At 47.3% G+C, this 20281-nt stretch overlaps 2 protein-coding genes across 6 annotated transcripts; both read left to right on the forward strand.

The window, feature by feature from the left end:
• The first annotated feature begins 768 nt into the window (after positions 1 to 768).
• Positions 769 to 13579, forward strand: LOC117893616. Of its 4 annotated transcripts, XM_034800322.1 has the most exons (9): positions 769 to 4218; positions 6515 to 6884; positions 7471 to 7647; positions 9291 to 9592; positions 9668 to 10068; positions 10139 to 10508; positions 10581 to 11415; positions 11497 to 12104; positions 12176 to 13576. In XM_034800322.1, the coding sequence occupies exons 1-9, from the start codon at positions 949 to 951 to the stop codon at positions 12653 to 12655; spliced, it is 6813 nt and encodes a 2270-aa protein (XP_034656213.1). In that variant the 5' UTR covers positions 769 to 948; the 3' UTR covers positions 12656 to 13576. The 4 variants fall into 4 exon arrangements, with proteins under 4 accessions (XP_034656213.1, XP_034656196.1, XP_034656187.1 ...); XM_034800305.1 differs by having other exon boundaries at positions 9141 to 9592; positions 9671 to 10068; positions 10581 to 11503; positions 12569 to 13579; XM_034800296.1 differs by having other exon boundaries at positions 9141 to 9592; positions 10581 to 11503; positions 12569 to 13578.
• A 4281-nt stretch (positions 13580 to 17860) lies between these two features.
• On the forward strand, positions 17861 to 19960 carry LOC117901615 (tryptophan 2,3-dioxygenase). Of its 2 annotated transcripts, XM_034812448.1 has the most exons (7): positions 17861 to 17965; positions 18028 to 18188; positions 18272 to 18405; positions 18885 to 19494; positions 19565 to 19658; positions 19727 to 19842; positions 19874 to 19960. In XM_034812448.1, coding segments are annotated over exons 1-7 (1143 nt in total). In that variant the 5' UTR covers positions 17861 to 17939; the 3' UTR covers positions 19876 to 19960. The 2 variants fall into 2 exon arrangements, with proteins under 2 accessions (XP_034668339.1, XP_034668330.1); XM_034812439.1 differs by having other exon boundaries at positions 19727 to 19960.
• The last annotated feature ends 321 nt before the right edge of the window (positions 19961 to 20281 follow it).

Consider the following 20281-nt stretch of genomic DNA (forward strand, 5'->3'; position numbering starts at 1 on the left):
ATGCAGAACCTCTTCACCCGCACTTATTATTAGCATAGATAGTTGACTACCTTGTATAATTCCATCATACCCCGGTCTCTGCCCCATGCGAGTACTACCGAACATGCGAGCTGGCCCCCTGTGTCATTGAAACGTCTCTTTGCCTCTGCTGTTGCGCATGCGGCCACGGCAGAGACCGTGGAAGAGCACGAACACGAGATCGCGACGAAGACCGAGCAGAAGACGGTTGCGCTGTGGCGGCCCAACTTCGATTCGCGGCTGCGTCTACTTTCGCTCAGTCGACTTCCGTCACGAAAAGCGCTCGGACGTGCGCAGTGGTAACAGCAGAGAACGAAACACCGCTAGATTAAGAAGTTGAGAAAGAGGAAGCCAGCACATACATAGCTCGAACATTTTTATGTTTCAAAATTTTTTTGTTTTTGTTTTGTGTCCCTTCATTCGGTGGTGTGTCGTTTGCTCTTTTAGTGTACGCAGTGGCGCGTAACGGTTAGCCCCGAGCAGAGTGGCGGCAGCGCTTGTCCTGTACCTCTTCCCAGGATGCGCTTCACTGCCCTGTCGCACCTGTTTCCTCCACTCTCCACTCAAGACCGGTCTTGCAGCAAGTGACAACAACGATAAGTGATACCAGCAACGAATATTCCCTCCAAAGGGTGGGTACGTGCTTGTGTGAGCTGTGAACCCTGGAAACGGAAAATGTTTTAATTTATGCAAAATTAAGTGAAGAAAATCTCATTATATAAAAAAACAACGCAACTGGTGTAGATAACCTGTTGTGGGAACTGCCAATAAGGAAAATTCACACACGCCAGAGGCCAGCGACTCCAAGTCGATCCCATCAGTGGTGTTAGCCACTGATTAGCCCGGCTCCTGGCTTGGGCCTCTTCTCTCTCCCCAATGTTTGCACTTTGATTGAATGGCCCACATTGTGATGGTTCGGCAGTACTCAGCATGCTGATTGTGGACATGCTGACGCTGGCACTGGCGACTGGCTTGGAGCGGGACAGAGAGCGGGAGGTGGATAATGGCATTGCCTCAATTTGTGGCAAAATGACACTTAATGTGGCCAAAAAAGCGTCCAGTCAGAGCAAGCAGCACACTGAAAGTGAATATTGTAAGAGGGGCAACAATAACAGTAGAAGTGGCACTGGAAATGATAGCAGCTGTGGCAGGGAAACAGGAGCAGTCGTGCCGCCCAACATGGCTACTGGTGGACTAGGCCCGAGCGAGGGTCATTTAGTAGGCAAGGCACGCAGCGTCCGAGACAATGCCGCTGACGGCGAACCATGCGAGGCGCTTCAGCGGCCATGGATACAGCTGAGCGGCCAGTTGGTGGGGCAGGGACTGGGACTGGAGCAGCGGCTGGGGGCGTGCCAGTCAGCGACAGTGGGAGCGGATGACGTACTGAGTGACATATTGACGCACGCGCGTGCGCGTGCTGTGTACAGTTGCAACAACAACAACAACAACAACAACAAAAACAACACAACAGCAACAGAAACAGCAGCGGAAGTGGCCACGAAATGTGAGTACGCGCAAGTCGAGCGTGAGAGCCACATCCAGAGTTACAACCAGAGCCAGAGAGTGAGCGCAGACGCTGGCCAACAACCACCCAGCAGTGGCAGTGCCAGAAGCAAAAGCAGTGGCAGTGACAGAATCACAAAGAGTGGCAACGGGTGCAGCGCCTGCTCAATACCTACAATTGGCAGTGAGCTTTCCAGAGCCAACCTTGTAGTAGCAACCCCAGGGGCAGTCGTCGCAGCTGAGCATCAGAAGCAGCACCAGCAGCAGCAGCCCCAGAAGCGTTTTATCACATCCTCAAATTTGTGCAAACTGTCCGATTCTGGTGAAAATTGTGTGGAAATCAATCAGGTTACTCCGCGTGCTGGACCCTGCTCTGGACAGACGGAAACGGAAAAGCACCATTGCTCTGCTCACGACGTGGAACCCGACCCAGACCACGAGCCCGACCTCGACACCAGCTCCGACTCCAACTCCAAATGCGACGACGGCGCGCGACGTACACACAAATTTGTGGAAAAAGTCGGGCAAAACGCATGGTCTGCCTGCCTGGTAGGTGATTTTTTTTCTATTTGTGAAAATGTGCAAAGTGCCAGAGAAGAAGAAGCTGGAGCAGCAGTAGGAGCAGCATTCGTGAGCTGCCACAGCGACCACAAGTCGAAGAAGAACCAGGAGCAGCAGAAGAAGCAGCCAGAGGAGGGGCAGGCGCCATTGTCATTGCCACATTCGAAGCCAGACCCCCCCAATTTATCCTTGGCTGGCAGTGTCGATAATGTTGCTGGTGTTGCCGTTTTCCGCCCACCACAAAGTGTCCCCTTTGTTTTTGCTTGTAGTTACGTGGATTACGTGAAAAGCGTTACAAACAACAAGGCCGCCCCAGACCAGCCACCGAAGCAGCCCCCCGCAGCAGCAGTAGCTGACAGAAGGAGCCAAACCCGCGAAGACTCACAGGAAAGCGGCGCGACAGAGCAGAAAGAATCGCTGGAATTGGAATTGAAATCGGAGCTCGGGGATTCGTCTACAGTTGCAGCAGTTGACAAAAATGAGAAGCTCGTAGACTGTGAATCATTGGAGCCGCTTGTGTCTGCCATATATTTTGGACTTGGCTCGAGGGAGAACTGCATCAGAGGTAAAGCAACAGAATCCGCAACTACAACAGCAACAGCAACAGCAACAAGCTGCAGCGAGCACGACGATCTCATTGATTTTGAGAACGATTTGGGCGAGGATTTTGTAGCCAGTCAGCGGCTGAAACGTTTGCAATACATTTTTCAGGGACGCGTGAGCAGCAACAGCAACATTGATTGTGTAAAGGCATCCTTGAGGCCCGAACAACAACTACAGCAACAGCAGACAACAACAGGCATAACAAAGAAACTACCCTCAGAGACAGGAGTAGATCCCAACCCCAACAACAGCCCCAGCCCCAGCCCCAGCCCCAGCCAGAGTCCGACAGCCACGACACGCCAGTGCCCCCCGAAATATCAGCCCGCTGAAGACAATAAAATAGTTAAGGAAACTGCCGCCGATGAAGTTGCAACCGTGGCAAACTCAATTGCATTTCAATTAAATCCAAACTGTATTCGAGTCGAGCCACCGTCAAGCCAGAGCGAGAAAACCTCAGTGCTTGGACAAACAGCTGAACGGCTGAAGCAACATTCGCTGAATCCGCGTCCCGAGTCGCCACTGCGTCGGCGCGGAGAGAGTCAGAGTGCGGGCCAGTTTGAGGAGCTCACATTGGCAGCTGCCAGCGACCAAGTGGTGATTGAAATCGAAACGGATACGGACACGGACAGCGACGAGCAGACGGTGACGGACATAGCCACTAGGAGCGCATTTGTGCCGACCCAAGCCTGTGACGGCGGCCGCTTTGGTTTTAGCCAGGAAAAGTCCGCCACTGGCCTCACCTTTGCTACACCACTCAGCGAGTTCGATGTGCAGCGGTTCAGCGAGTACCTAACGGCAGCCCGTCAACTGCAGTTGGTCGATATTGCCATTATACAGCAACAGGACGAAAACCAGAACCAGAACCAGAACCAGAACCAGAGCCTGAATCAGAATCAGAATCGGATTCCGAGTCTGAATAACACACCTATCCATCATCGGAGGCAGACTTCCCAGGTGCATAGTCAGGTTGAAAAGAAGGCTGGAAACTTTCAGTGCTACGACGAATTGCTGGCAGAGTTCGTGAGCGAGCAACAGGAGTACGACATCGAAATCGATAGCGATAACGATAGCGATAACGAAAACGACAAAGACAGCACATGCCAGTGCCATGAGTGCCTAGCCAGCTTGGAGGACAGCCAGCAGAAGACGGCCAGAGGGATATCACAGAGCAATATCACCACTTCCACAATAACAACCAGGAACGCATCCAGTCCGTCCGTCTTTGTTTCGGAAGCAGCATCCGAAGACGGCCTGAATATGCGCGAGGTCAACGGTCAGCTGCGTGGCCTTCTGAAGAAACCAAATCGACCACCGCCGGCCCGCAAGAACCGTGTGGTATTCGATGAGACGCGCAACGAGTTTTTCGAGGCGGACTACATTATTTTGATCCGTGAGGACTGTGCCTACGATGAGGAAGACGAGGAGCCCTGCACCTGCGGCGAGCACGAGCTGGTTCGGCTCTGTTGCGAGGAGGGATGCCAGTGCAACTACGCGGTCAATGCCGCCGAAGCTGGCGATGGACGATCTCCACAGGTGAGTGCATGAGTGCACGATGCACTAGGGCATATAGCTTAAGCGGGGGGAGAACGGGAACAGATTGGATTTCCCACTCGAACAGCAAAAGAAAAAGCAACAGCAACTATAAGCGCATTAGTCGTTACTCGGGGTCTCGCTCCAGCTTGCCACCAGAGCCACAGGGCCCAAACCACGTACACACTGCTGCAATAGCCAACAAAGTTATTTACGCCGCTCCCTGCTGGCTCGTCCGGCTTTTGTATTTTCTGCACAAGATGTCGACGTACTCCTTTTTATGAAGAGAATATTTCCATGACTAGTCGCAGGCAGTGCGAACATCATTCGTTTTTATTTATTACATAATTACCATTAATTAGGACTCAATTAGGGTTTTACAGATGCTCGGTCCAGCTTCTGATTGTAGTTTTTGTAGCCTGACCAACACTGATTCAGTCGAAAGGAAGCTTTTCACACTTCACTTTTCTTGTTTATGAGGTGTTTCCCCATATTGAATGGTCTGGAAAACTCGGAATACCTTGAACTAGACTTATTAATATGTATGTACGTGCAATAGCCTTTCGGGATCAAGTTCACATGATTTTTGCACAAGTTCGCATACATTGTTTGCTTGTCCTCCTTTTCCTTTCATTGATAGACACCAGAAGAAAATATTTGAACATAACCGTGTAACTGGGACCAATTCTGAAAGGCTTTTGTTCCTTCCAGTAGCAGCTGTAACACTGTGACACATTTCATGTCGATTACTAATGTGTGAAAAATTGTGCCCCATTTTCGGAACTGTCCTGCTTTCTTCTATTCCAAGCTCCGCTTCAGAGCGGAAGTCAAGCCGCAAGACTCGCAATGCAACCCATCCCCCTTGTGCATGTGCATATGTGCATCTGTATAAGTTCTTCCCTTCTCCTCCGTGCGAGGCAAGTGTGCATAAATCACTTAAAAACTTTTGTTCAAAATGCATTCTTGTGGCAGTAAGTGTAACTCAAAACTGCAGCGGCAATATCATTGTTGCCGTTGTCGAACTCTATCTTTCTCTCTCTCGCTGCACATCTATCCATGTAAGTACATACACATGTACATATGTATGTACATATGAGTGCATTGTTTTGTGAATTAGTCCGTGAGTGTGTGTGTGCGTGCTTTCATGATGGGCGCATTTATGTTTTAAGGACATTGGGAAAGCAAAGTTGAAGTCGGAGATTTTGCTACTCTCTTGATTCGGAGATTCCTATCTTGTTCCTTCGTTAATTTCATCCTCTCCCAACTACACGCATGCACACACACACACCTACATGAACACTTTCAAATATACAGACACACACACATGCGTATGTGCATATGTACATATGTACATATGTACGAATGTATCGATCCTGAGCGCCCCTTGAGTTGCGTTTAATTTTCAATTTGCTGCCACATAAGCGACACTTAAGTGCACCGCTTTTTTGCTTATCATCGCTGTCGGGGTCGGGTCGGGTCGAACCGGTGGGGCCTACCTTGTCTGCCTCGCCTAACTCTTCTATCTGAGAGTGAGAGGACGAGCCGCAATTTCAGTCGCCCAAGGCTCTTCACTTGGGGCTTCTCAAGCATGTTCTCCCTCATTTATCCGGCCAAGTCTGGCCATGTTCGTCCTGCACCGTCCTGCCCTGGCCTTTTTCCCATCTCTGAGTTTGTTCTCTCTGAAGAGTTTAATATGCATTTAGTGGATTTAAAAAGTTTACAGAAGGCGTTGCATAACACTCAGCTACCCCAGAAAAAAACGAGGAGGAATGTGTGAGACGCTTCTTACGCGTCACAACTTTTATACCCGGTACTCAGGTATCTGATTTCTACGGAATTGCCCTTTTAATTTTCTCTCATCTTTAAAATTGTGCATATAGGAGATTTTCTAAGTTTGTGGGGACGGAAGAGGAGAAGGACGGACAAAAAGACATAGCCATGTATATCGACTCGGCTTTTGATACTGATCAAGAATATACATATATACTTTAAAGGGTCAGAAACGTTTCACTCTGCCTGATCCATTTTTTGGCCACAAATGCTATAAACCCGGTGGGATTCAATATTCGAGTAGCGGGTATAAATATCATTGCACATAACCTTGTCCCTCCGCTATGTATGGTTGTATGGCTCTTTAATGGCCATATTTACTTTTCGGTAGACTTTGGTGAATCCGAATGGGACTGGCGATTGATGGATTGATGTATCAAATAATCACACAAAATCACTTGAAGTATGCGCAAACTAACATGAGTTCCTCCTTTTCCTTCTTTTTGTTCTTCACCTTTATTTCACACAGAGTCCCAAATATCAGCCGCCAATTGAGTTTGTGGACGACGCTGCGCTGAGCCCGCCCGACGGCTACAAGGACAGCAGTCTGAAGAACACACTCGGCGGCGCGCTGAGTGGCCACATCTTCGGAGCACAGCATCTGCAACAGCTGCAAGTGATCCAGCGCCTGCAGCAGCAGCGCGCAGCGATGCTGGCCGCTCGTAACAGTACCAGTCAGATACCGCCGCCACCGCCGCCCGTGGGCAGTGCCCAGCAGCAACCACAGCAGCCGCAGCAGCCACAGCAACCGAAGCCACAGTCGGAGGAGGAGCTGCAGGGCGTCTGCACGGAGTGTGCCGAGTGCGCTGAGTGCGCCGCCAAGCAACTACAGGAAGCAGGTAAGCAGCCAGGGAGGGATATCGGAGGCATCTCATTCACGTGAGTTATGGTGAGGGCAGATACAAGTCCAGCCAGACGCACTGCCGATCCACCTCAATTCATTTTGTGGCAAGCGAATATTGCGATGGAATCGGGCAATTCTCAAGGAAATGTATGGGTTGATGTAATGTCAAGTCTTGGCTTAACCCCTAGAAGGATACTTTTCGAGGGAGAATTTGGGTGCTCATTTGCATTAATGTCGCTTGTTGCGCTTCATTGACTGTCAACCAGAAAATTAATGGTTCGGATCTCTGCGAACGCGAACGCGGAGGAAAGCGGGACAGTCAGTCAGTCAGTCCGTTGGCTTGTCTGAGCAGAGTTTGTCATTAATTGTTGCGCCTAACGAACCGCGAATGCAACAAGCCCAAACACATACATTTGTATGTATCTACCCATAGCTATATACCGATCCTTCAAGCGCACTTCCGCTGCACACAGCACCGGAAAGGGGTCCATACGAGTATACAAATCTTTGCATTCGATCCATAATTTGATAAGTTGTTTTAATCAACTTCGGCTGTGCGGCTTCGCCTCAACTTTTTCCAGAATGCAGCTCCCCGCAGTGCCAAGAGGAGATGACACCACTGGGGGTGCCGGCAGTGGCCCTGCTGCCCCTGCACACCAGTTCACCGGAGCGTCGCATCACCCAGAAGGAGATCATTGCCGGCGAAGAGCGGCCCAAGTATGTGCTGCAGTCCCAGCACAAGGCATCGCCCACTGCAGGTACAGTACCGCCAATGCACCCCACAGCCCACCCTCCCCCAGTACCCCTATCCCACAATCTCAATCCGGATGGGATCCATTCCCTTTCTTCATTAGCTCTATCGCCCATATGCACAGTCAGCCAGCTCCATCGCCACGCCACCATCCGCTCCTTGCATCTGTTATGCACGTTGCAGGTTTTTCCTTTGAGCGACCCCATCCATGCAATCACGGTGATCCAGAGTGGCACAGTCTCGGGCGTTGTGGCATTGAGAAAATCACATCCAGTCGAGGTCAGCGACAGCGTCAGAACGTTCAATGGGTGCCCTTGTCGAAATTTCGCATCTGAGCATTGGATATAGATTTTTTCTTATTTTGCTGCCACAAAATGGAAAGCAGACCCCAAATGTAGTTCTAAAGTACGAGTATCTAATACGAGGAATGTCACTGCTTTGTCTTTCGCAGTCCCTGAGTCTTATGCTGAGTTTGAGTAGTTTTATATATGTACATACATATGTAGTATGTATGTACTATGTATTATTGTACATATTAATGCACACACGGATTTGTGGTACATATGTATCTTGTATATGTACATACATATGTACATGGAGTCCTTGTCAGCTTTTAAAGTCGCCAAACACTTGTTACATAACAATATAAATAAATACATGGTATGTACATATGTACATAGTATGTACATTCATATGCACAACAGGCTAAGCCAGAACAGGACCAACATTTCTATTTTTTTAAATTGTTAATTTTTAATGGTTAAACAGAATGAAATTTGTTTTCAAACTTTGTGGATTGCTACCACAGAAAGAAAATTCAATTCTTCCATATATGTATGTACATATGTAAATGTGCATAAAAACAAGTAATTGTCCGTTTTTATTCAAACATGGTATTATTTGTAGTTTTTAATTTTGTTAACTGTTAATGAAGCAATGAAGTAGAACCTGGACGTCCAGTTAAGGTGAATATTTTCAGTTAATGTCCAAAGTTGAAGATAGCTATCATACATAAATATGTATGTATGTATGTATGTATTTAAGGAAATATGTATGTACAAATGTATGTATGTATGTATTTATGTACATTATATCAATTTTATCCGTGGCAGATGTTCATACATATTTACATATGTACATACATATGTATGAATGTGTTCATATTGTTTTATAGCCAGACTTGCAGCCTTATTGAACATTGGTTATCGCATTGTTATGGATTTGAATTCTACGTTGTCATCGGGTTCGTCTGCACGATTGTTTGTGCGATGCATTACATGTACATAAATACATACATACATAAAAGCATGCATAAATAAGTACATAACGACCTCGCATTGCCGACATCGATCCAACATCCACGAGCGCCCCTCAATCCCGCCCTCTGCCACTTTCTCTCACCTACTCAATGCCAATGCAACGGTCTCTTTTGCCCCGCGAATGCCGCTCGTCGCCGGTTTCTTGTTGTGTGCGTGTCCATGTGGTGTGTCCTTTAAGCAGGGAAAGCTAGAAAGGATTCGGGCGTTGGCAAGTCCAGCTCCCCCGCGGGCCAAAGCTATGGCTCATCACCACCGGCACCAGTCCCGGGAGTCAGTAGCTTGTCCAAGAGTAAACGATTTGTTGTTGAAACTATTACCACTATGACCACAGTGACCGAGCGGCGCATCATTCGGGAGGCACACGAGGATGTGGCAAGTGTGGCTCCCTCTGCCATTCCCGCGGCTGCTGCCCCAGGTGCGGACTTGCAGCCACCCGCTTTGCCAGCCAAGACGAATGTCACGATAGCAGCGGCAGCCAGTGCTGCCGCTGTCACCGCAGCATCTACCGCACCAGAGCAACAGCCATTCGAGGAGGAGATGCCACCGCCCATTCCGCCTAAGGAGATGTCGCCCACCCAGATTAGCGGCATACTGAAGGGGGGCAAGCTCTGGAAGCAGGATTCGATCTCCCAGGTGAATAGTCCACTGTCCAGCACAATCAATCTGTCCAATCAAATCTATTAACCGCCGAATACTTTGGTCGAGCAGCAGTCGGATGACCAGAACAACACTTCGGAGGAGGAGAGCGGCGCCATGAAGCGCTCGGTGCGCTTTGTGACGGAGGACCAGGCGAATGCCGGTGCCGACAGCGACGCCCAGTCGCTAGCTGAGGACTTTGATGACAGCGAAAACCAGATCAACGAGCTAATCCCAATCAAGAAGCACTCGACACTTTTCAACAACGCTCTGCGCCCCAACTCGGCGGTGCGCCAGCTGTTCCCCAGCGTGTCCGCTCACCAGGCCCCCGTCCTCACTTCGGAGGCCCTGCGAGCCTTCGACGAGTCGAAGCGGGCCGGTTGCCTCGTGACCCACTTGCCCGGCAGCTGCGGTGACTCGGACACCCTGCGCCGCAGCATGGAGCGCAACATCCTTCGCCGCTCGCTGATCAAGTGAGTAGTCAGCCCCCCACTCGCCAGTTTCGCCGATAAAACTAGCCATATCATGCCATCCCACGTGCAGAAAAAAGGCAGTCAAGTCGGACATATCGCTGGAGGACCGCATCAAGCAGCTCACCTGCGGTATCGATGAGGACCTGGCCGAAGAGCTGTCCCGGGACGTCGATGAGGACCCAGACCCCAGCGAGCGCGGCTCGGACGATCTGACCCAGCGCGACAGTCCCGCAGGCGAGGAGAATCCCAACCCGGCGCCCAGCAGCACCGCGGGACAGAAGTTCATGAACGGGGAGAAGAGTTTCTCGCCCAGCAGCTCGGTGTCCAGCTCCTCGAGTGGATCGTCGGCCTACAAAAAGATCGCGGACATATTTAACCGCGACAAGAAGCAGGAGAAGATCATGGAGCTGGAGGAGAACCCCATTGTCATCATACCACAGGTGGGTGGCGTATTTCCCTCCCATGTTCCAGCTGATCGCAAACCGAATCTCTCTGCTTGCTCCATTCCACAGGAGTGTCGCTGTCCGGCTGCGCCCGACCTGGGCATGGGCATCCAGGTGCCCGTGGTCCACACCCAGATCCACCGCACCCCGCCCCGCCAGACCGAGCCAAAGCGCCAGTTCCTCTCCTCCACCCTAGCTCCGCTTACCGCCTGCGTGGCTGGTAACAAGGACGACCTGTCCTCCTACTACACCCTGGCCGCCGGCGCCCACGCCCACAACCACGGCCATAGCCACGCCCATGCCGCCACCTACGCAGTCGCCGCCACTGCCGACTTCAACATGGGCCAGCTCCTGGGCGCGGCCACAGCCGCAGCAGTCTCCGGGGACCCGGTGGCGCAGCACGCCGCGGCCATGGCAGCACAAAGTCTGGGCAGCATGGCTGCCGGGGCTATATCAGGTGCGGTTGGCCCTGGGGCTGGGGCTGGGGCTGGGGCTGGTGGAGGTGCAGGCTCAGGCGAAGCTTCAGAGGAGGTGCGGAAGGTGGCGCCGGATGTCATCGCCGGTACACCCGGCCAGGAGGCCGTCAGCAGGCCCGAGCAGGACGAACTGGTCGTCTTCGCCCAAGCGGAGGCCAAGCGCACCGAACAGCTGAAGAAGCGCTACACGGGAGGGGCGGACCAATCGCAAGGCAGCAGCGACGACGACGAGCAGAACGACTACGGCTTCAACAAGCGTCCCTCGGTGCGCGGCATCAAGCCGAAGTTCAGCTCCACCAACGAGATCCTCGCCCAGATGCAGGAGCAGCTGAGCGCCTCCATCCCCACAGTGGTCAACAGCCAGCCGGTGCCGCAGGCGGTAAAGGGCTACGCTATGCCCAACACTGCCAAGCAAAATCCCTCGTCCCATCAGCAGCAGCAGCAGCAGCATCAGCAGCAGCATCAGCAGCAGCAGCATCAGCAGCAGCAGCATCAGCAGCAGCAGCAACAACAGCAGCAGCAACAACAGCAACAGCAGCAACAGCAGCAACAGCAACAGCAGCAACAGCAACAGGCACAACAGCAACATCAACATCAACATCAGCATCAGCAGCTGCAACAGCAGATGGCAGCGGCGATACAGGCGAACACGATTGCCCAGCAAAAGACAGAACAGCGCACTTGGAGCTTCTACAGCGAGACCGGGGAGCAGCAGCGCTTTCCCATCGACGCTTCCGCCGTTCATCAGACCTATTACCAGACGCTGCCCGCCGGCACGATGTTCCGCCAGACGATGATCCAGCAGGGAGCGGCCGGCGATGACGCCTCGCTCCTCTATGCAGCGGCTTCCGCCCAGAACTGTCAGAGCGTCACGGCCACGGCGACGGCCACTGCCACTGCCACGGCCATCGAGCAGAGCAAGCACAGCAGCTACAGTAGCCACTTCGCACGCAGCCCCACCCGGCGGCCGGAGTCACCGCCGCCGCTGAGAAACTACCACCAAACCATGGTGCTGATACCGTACAACGCGGAGACATACTCGCAGTTTGCCACCAGCAGTAGCGGGGACCCCAAGCTAGCCCACATTCAGCGCCAGAACATCCTGGAGTACCAGCAGGTGAGTGCAAGCGAGTGCTCCAACCTATTTCCATCAACTTTCTGTCCCTCGTCGTCTCTGTCCGCTCCCAGGTCACTCAGCAAACAATACGGGTGCCCATCGGGTATGCCCTTCCAGGTATGCAGCTGCATGTGGTTAGTGGTCGCGGCCATGCCGCACACTACGGCCAGCATCAGCAGCAGCAGCATCAGCAGCAGCAACAGCAGCAGCAACAACACCAGCAACAGCAGCAACAGCAGCTTCAGCATCAGCAGCAGCAGCAACAGCAGCATCAGCATCAGCAGCAGCAACAGCAACAGCGACTGATGTCACAGCACTATCAGTTCGGGACGGAGGGTAGCATTCCGGGCTTCAGCGAACGTGGTGTACCCGAGGGAGCCGCCACTGTTTCCCACAGTGACTGCGGTACCATGGTCTCCCCAACAGCAGCGGCACAGCAACAACAGCAACAGCAGCAGCAACAGCAGCAACAGCAGCAGGTGGGAATCGGAGTAGGGGGTCAGGCCCAGCCACATGCACAGGGATCAGTGTACTACGCGATGAACGTATGACCCGCGCTCGAATAGTCGCTGCCAGCGGCGATCATCGTCGAGCGCCGCCAGTGTCAACGCGTCGAGTTGTCAGCGACTTCAGTGCATTTGGGTACCGGCGGAAGCGTCGGCGGCAGCGTCAGCGGCAGATGAGCGCCTGCCCGCCACCACCTGGCGAGTCCCAGTTAGTCCCAATCGCTGATTTAAGTTGCCCTTGAGTTGATCCCAGCGAGCGTCATTTAGTCATTTATTCCTCTGTTGTGCAGCCTGAACAATGCTTTGTAACCGTATTCTCTCACCAGTTTCTGCGTGAGTCTTCATGTCTGAATGTATCTACCATACAAAAATATGTCTGTATATGTGTGACTGTGTCTGGGTCTGTGTCTGTGTCGATGGCTGTGTGTGTGTGTGTGTGTACTTGTGCGTTTGAGTAAGTCTGTCCATGCCCCTTAGCATTTTGTTTGCATAGAACTACACTGGGGATTCTTTGGCAAGACTAAAAACTAACCTTTTTAGGAATACTCGTATTAAAATCAGGTATACATATGTATGTATATACCTATGTATGTATACATAATAAATAAATACACGGGAAATTAATTAAGCTAATAATATATTTGAAAATACATCCCAAAAATGAACTTTAAGCTATTGTTCTAGAGTATAGACTCTAGAGTGACAAATGGAGGAGGTACTTACATATGTACATATGTATGTACATAAGTACGTGTAGAACAAAAAAGGCGGGGAAAATGTAAACCAAAACACAACCAAATCATATGAATTTATTTCGAGCATGTACATGCTGGGTGCTAGTAATGCAACAACAACCACAAGAACAAAAACAAAGAACATTTATTTATTATTATTAACTATAAGCTATTCAAATTACATTTAGCAAAGTAAAACGTAAAAAGGATTAACCATATATACATATATATATATATACATACATAAACATATATACATATTTACATACATAAATACATATACATATGTACATACATAAATATACATAGATATGTATGTATGTACATACATTAATGCATCAACATACCTCACACATTTTTTTTACCATTTTTTTGTTTTGTTTTGACTAATATACGAATTTTGCTCAAGGAAAAGTGAATTTGGTTATAACTAAATCTACCCAAACTTAACTTTATGTATGTACATATGTATGTATGTTTATACATATGTACATATGTATGTATGTCTGCATGTAGGTACATGTGTACGTATGTACAAACTATGTATGAATGTACATTTGATAATAAATTGGCATATATGTATGTATTTATGTATGTACATATGTATGTACATACATATTACATGATATTCAATGTAGTGCAATATTTTGATACAAAATCATAATTGTATTTAATTCTTATGCATCATTATTATTTATACGATAGATTAAAATACTTTTATTTAAGAATGCTTTTTTTTATTATTATAATAAAATGCAATGTGGCCCATACACAGTAATATGTACATACATATGTATGTATGTACGTGCATGTACTGTATGTGCATATGTACATTTGTATGTTAAGTGTGCACTCCGTGTGCTTTAGTTGGTTTGTTCTTAATTTGTAGATCTGCCATCACGACGTGCACCCATCATCAACACCATTCCCACCCATTGCATCTCCTCCACTGAGAGTAACAGTGCCAAAAACTTGCCAGCTGTCCAGAATGGCCCAGAAGATACATCCTCATCCTCATAGATACATATGTAAGAAACATAAATATGTGCTTATGTATACATACATATGTACATACGTTGTAACCACATGCACATTATTCATAAGCAACTGTTAGAGGACACTCCACACAAAAAAGAGCAAACTGTCAATAAAAAAATGTACAGACATGTAAATATGTTTGAATGTATGTACATATGTATGTATACATATGCAGCATGTACGTAAACATATGTATGTAAATACAACTATGTATACATAAAAATGGACATACCGTACATATTCTTTATCGTATGTATGTAAGTATGTGCGAGTATTGTACACAAATATGGAAAATATTATATTTAGTTATTGTGTTAACGTCTATATATAGTGCATACATAGGTACATATATATAAGTATATCTATATACATACATATACATACCTACATACCTAGGACAGAACAAACAATTTATTGAAATTATTGGAAGCAAACACAAACGATAATCGATAACAATAACACTAGTGCAACAAATTGATGGGAATTACCGATGATGTACTTAGCCGGAAACGGAAACGAAAACGAAAACGAACTGTAACACGAACAAAGACAACGCAATGAAGTGAGATGTAGTCGTTGGCATATGTAGATATGTATGTATATATGTATACATATGTATATGTACATACATATATGCACGTACAAACATACGGCTACAACGATAGAAACACACAAACCATATATAAGGAACGATTAGCTTCTAACGATAAATGATAGATGTTAACTAAAGTGCATTTTGGGCAGTCCAACTTTTGTTATTTGTTTATCCACGGAGGATCCCATTACGAGAATTGACTAGGAAGAGCATCGCGATTTCCATACATGTTTGTACATGTGTATGTATGTATGTACATATAAATATGTATTTATACATACTTACATATATTAATATGAATTAACACATTATTAATAGAGCGAAACGAAAACGGAAAAGGAATTAGAGCGTAGTACATATACATATGTATGTATGTACATACGTATGTACACACTTATGTAAGCTTATGGACATGAGCATGTATGGAAATATAAAAAAATACATAAATGCATATGTACATGGATGCAAAGAAAGTCTAAGAGAATTTCCCTAATCCCAAGTCCTCGAAATCCAATCGAAATTGCGTTAATATGTACGTATGTATGTATATATGTCTACAAATGTATGTACATTGTACATCTGGCACATGCCACCCCTCCTCAAGACGACTATATTGTGTTTCAATGTACGCAAAATACCCTAGTCTACCTAAATTTTTTTACGCAAGTGTAGTGGAATTCACATGCATGCATATGTATGTATAAATGCAAAAGAATACAAAAACTATATAAGCTCGATTTCGAGTACTACGAAACATACAACATTACAATGTTGTTACAACTACGAAAATTATTTTAAGCATGCAAAAATAAAAAATTGAACATACAATTGGACACACAAAGAGCAAAGAAAGAAAAGCTGTAAGGGGAATATTGTTATAGTTAAGATATAAGGTATGTATGTATGTATATACATATGTACATAAGTATGTGCATGCATGCATATACATATGTATGTAGGTACATATGTATGTATACAGAATGTATAATGAATACATGTATGTATGTTACATGTGTAGGTTGCATGGAAAATATTGTAAGAACACGAGCGGGAAACGAGAACGGCATGGAGCTGGAACATCGATACATGGTAAAAAATGGATGCGAGTGACCCTAGCATGAGTACATACATACATAAATATATAAAGCAAATTTCAACCAATAGATGACTGGGTCAATGACTCAAAATACATTTTAAACACAAAACAAAACCAGAAATATATGAAAAATACAGAAATGGTAAACAAATAAGCGTCTCACTTTGGTTTATTATTTATTGGAGTCCTTCTATGGATATCTTGTTATCCCGTAAATTGGTTGGAGTCATTTATTACATTTATTAAGTTCACCGATCGATTTGTATGACACCAATTAACCTGGCAACAACTGCTCCATCTTAGGGTATAAGTCGGTAAGGTATATACCCGAAGAGTAAATAAAAATTTGTGCACAAAGTGGATGTTTTTTAACGCACAGAAGGAAACGTTTCCGACCCCATAAAGTATATATATTCTTGATCAGCATCAATAGCAGAGTCTATATAGCCATGTCTGTCTGTCCGTCTGTCCTTCCTATTGAGCGCCTAGTACTCGAGACCATAAGAGCTAGAGCCACCAAATTTTGCCTCAAGACTGCTGTATGCTCACCCTGAAATCAGTGTATTTAAAAATTAAGCGCGGCCCCATTCCGCCACCACAAGGGCGAAAATCTCCCACAGCCACAATTTTGCAGATAAAAGAAAACTAAAAACGCCATTCTGTAGGGAAAAACTTTATCTATCAGATCATCAATTGGGATCCGATTGGATCATTCATATAGCCAGAATGAAGAAGTTAATTTGCAGTGGCTAAACCCACCCCGTCCAGCAGTTTTTTTTAATATTTTGCACATTCTCTCTCTTTCTGCTTCCTGTAGTGTGCGGCTCTGTAGATCAAACTACAGTGCTAGATCCATATTCACTAAAAATACTAAATCTAAGGAACTGTTTCAACACAGAAGTGATTTTGTGCAGTTGGTGTACAAAACTGCCACAGAGGCAGCTGACCACGTTTCGCCTGCTAACTCCCGCGTAGTTAGCGTTAAAAGCAATTTAACAGTAGCTGATGTTAGGGAATTTTAATAGTTCAATAGAGATTTTTGTCCAAACACTTTTATCAAGAATCATTTTTCACACAGGAGATAATACTAGAGGAAAGCATGATCCCAAAAAGAGTGAACATTTGAGAATATTAATATGTTTTCGCATCAAAGGTAATGAAATTATTTGTCAATTGTTTAATTCGCCTGTCTTCCAAAAGTACATACATATGTACATACATACATATGTACCCATGTATGTTTCCATATATGTATGTATGTACATATGTAAACCGTTTTTACTGACTTTTTTGTCATGGGACTTTGTAAGGTTTGTACGTAATTACGGGAAAGATTTTTAAATCTTTTTTTGGTTTGTTTTTTAGGCTTCGAACTTATGTTCTAAACATAAATACTTACATACATATGTACATATGTATGTATGTATGAATTCATGTAGAACATGTACTTTTTATGTTTTTAAACAACTTGTTGTGTCGTTTGTAGTAAATCAATAGATCGGAACAAGAATTGAAGCAACAAGCTACGGGCATCAAAATATTTTTGTGAACCAAAGTGATGGCCGCACTTTCACCTCCAGCACCTGATAATCAACTCAATTGCCGGACGGGTCTGTACTCTTGGCAAAGCGCTGATCTGCTATTCAACTGGTCGACAGATCAGCGACTGTGCAATCAGATGGAACTAGGCGACAGCTTCCGCTGCCGCTGCCGCTGCTGCTGCTGCTGGTACTGCTGCTGCCGTGGCTGCTGCTCTTTTCTTGCTCTTGTTATCGCCCCGCCTGGGTTCGGGTCTGGGACTGGGCTTGGTTTAGTCTGTCAGCGTACGTCACTCGACTTGCTACAAACTGCGGTACTGTAATTACAATGAGCTGTCCCTATGCAGGAAACGGGTAGGCTATTCCATCTCCATGGCTCGAGACCACGTGCAGACTTTTCGCTGACTTTCTTACAGAAACGACCATGACGATGCTGCGGTGCCGCTGTCCACGGAGGTGGGCAAGATATACGGGGAGTACTTGATGCTTGACAAGCTGCTGGATGCCCAGTGCATGCTCTCCACGGAGGACAAGCGACCGGTCCACGACGAGCATCTGTTTATCATCACGCACCAGGGTAAATCATCACCTTAAATCCAATTCAAACCATTCAGATTCTCTAACCACGCTTACAATTATTTCTCTCTTTCTGTTGGTCAGCATACGAACTGTGGTTCAAGCAGATTATCTTCGAGTTCGACTCCATTCGCGACATGCTCGACGCGGAGGTCATCGACGAGACCAAAACTCTGGAGATCGTCAAGCGACTGAATCGGGTTGTCCTCATCCTGAAAGTAAGAAACTGGCGCAGGAGCCATACATGGTAGATGGAATAGGGTCTACATATACATATTATGTAAATGCTACAAGATATTTTAGTTGATTGTTAAGACACATCATTTATTCAGTCTTCTCCACAAGGTCTCTTTAAAGCAGGGCTCGGCACCCATACAATGAACGAACCGTTTTTGCGTTTGTGTGTGAAGACTCACGCAAAACGGAACATTTCAATGTGTTGGTATTGGTGCGAACCACTGTAATACGCGTGTACGTGAGCGGCAGCGCCTTGTCCTATGCACAATAGATAGAGCTGTGCAGAGTCCTGCTTTAAAGTATTTGCCATGAACATACCTACTTATGACTTGAAAGTAGCCTTTCTGTGCAGTTTTTCATGTATTAGCTTCAAAGTGATACCCTTTAAGCTGCTATAGAGAGGCTACAGCTCATCCCAGGTGTTAATCATTACTAACATTATCGAATTTATATTGAGAAGCTGCTGGTGGACCAGGTGCCCATATTGGAGACCATGACGCCACTGGACTTTATGGACTTTCGAAAGTACCTGGCGCCGGCCTCGGGCTTTCAGTCGCTGCAGTTTCGGCTGATCGAGAACAAGTTGGGCGTACTGACCGAGCAGCGTGTGAGGTACAACCAGAAGTACTCGGACGTCTTCGGGACCGACGAGCAGGCTCTGAACGCCATCAGGAGCTCCGAGCACCAGCCCTCGCTGCTAGAACTTGTGCAGCGATGGCTGGAGCGGACGCCCGGCCTGGAGGAGAGCGGTTTCGATTTCTGGAAGAAATTCCAGCAGAGCGTCGACCAGTTCCTGGCCGCCCAGGTGCAGAGCGCCATGGAGGAGCCGGTGGAGCGGGCCAAGAACTACCGCCTGATGGACATTGAGAAGAGGCGCGAGGTCTACCACTCCATCTTCGACCCGGCCGTGCACGAGGCTCTCGTGAAGCGCGGCGATCGCCGCTTCAGCCACCGCGCCCTCCAGGGAGCCATCATGATCACCTTTTACCGTGACGAGCCGCGCTTCAGTCAGCCCCACCAGCTGCTCACCCTGCTCATGGACATCGATTCGCTGATCACCAAGTGGCGCTGTACGTTTTTTCGCTGTTGCATCGATATCGATAACTTCTGCTACTATGCTGTTTTTCCCACTCTCTGCAGACAACCACGTAATAATGGTTCAACGCATGATTGGATCCCAGCAGCTGGGCACCGGCGGCTCATCCGGGTATCAATATCTTCGCTCCACTCTCAGGTAATGCCCCTATCGGCGCTAACAACGCCCACTGAACTCCATTGATATGTTTGTGTGCGCGCTTCTAGTGATCGGTACAAAGTATTCCTGGATCTGTTCAACCTGTCGACGTTCCTGATACCTCGCGATGCGATTCCCCCTCTGGATGAGTCCATACGCAGCAAGCTCGTCCACAAGAGTGTCTAACGAGGGAAACCGTTCCAATGCAGACCCTAAAACAAATTAAGCTTTAGGCGCAGTTCTATGCCATATCTGACTTCTATGAGTGTTTTTACAAAATAAATGTTTCTTATCGATCGTTATGCTATTGATCTTGAATGGTTTTGACTGCCTGAAAGTATGTTATCCATGTCTTTGCGCTTAGCGATCAGTTGGTGACTGAGGTTGCGCTTAAAGTGAAACAAAATGCTCAGTAGGGCTTCATCGAAACTATACTTTTCATCATGTTACGAGATACAATCGGAGTACAACTTGCTCTTGGAATTTCCTGCAACAGATGCCTTACATCTGTATGAACATACGGTGTGCCTTGATGTTATGTTATGTTATCTTGATCTCCAAATTATTTGATAGGTCGCTTTAACATTAGGAATGTCTTGCTCAGAGAGTGTCAAATTACTAGT

This window comes from Drosophila subobscura, chromosome A, assembly GCF_008121235.1.
Source record: "Drosophila subobscura isolate 14011-0131.10 chromosome A, UCBerk_Dsub_1.0, whole genome shotgun sequence".
Lineage (NCBI taxonomy): Eukaryota > Metazoa > Arthropoda > Insecta > Diptera > Drosophilidae > Drosophila > Drosophila subobscura.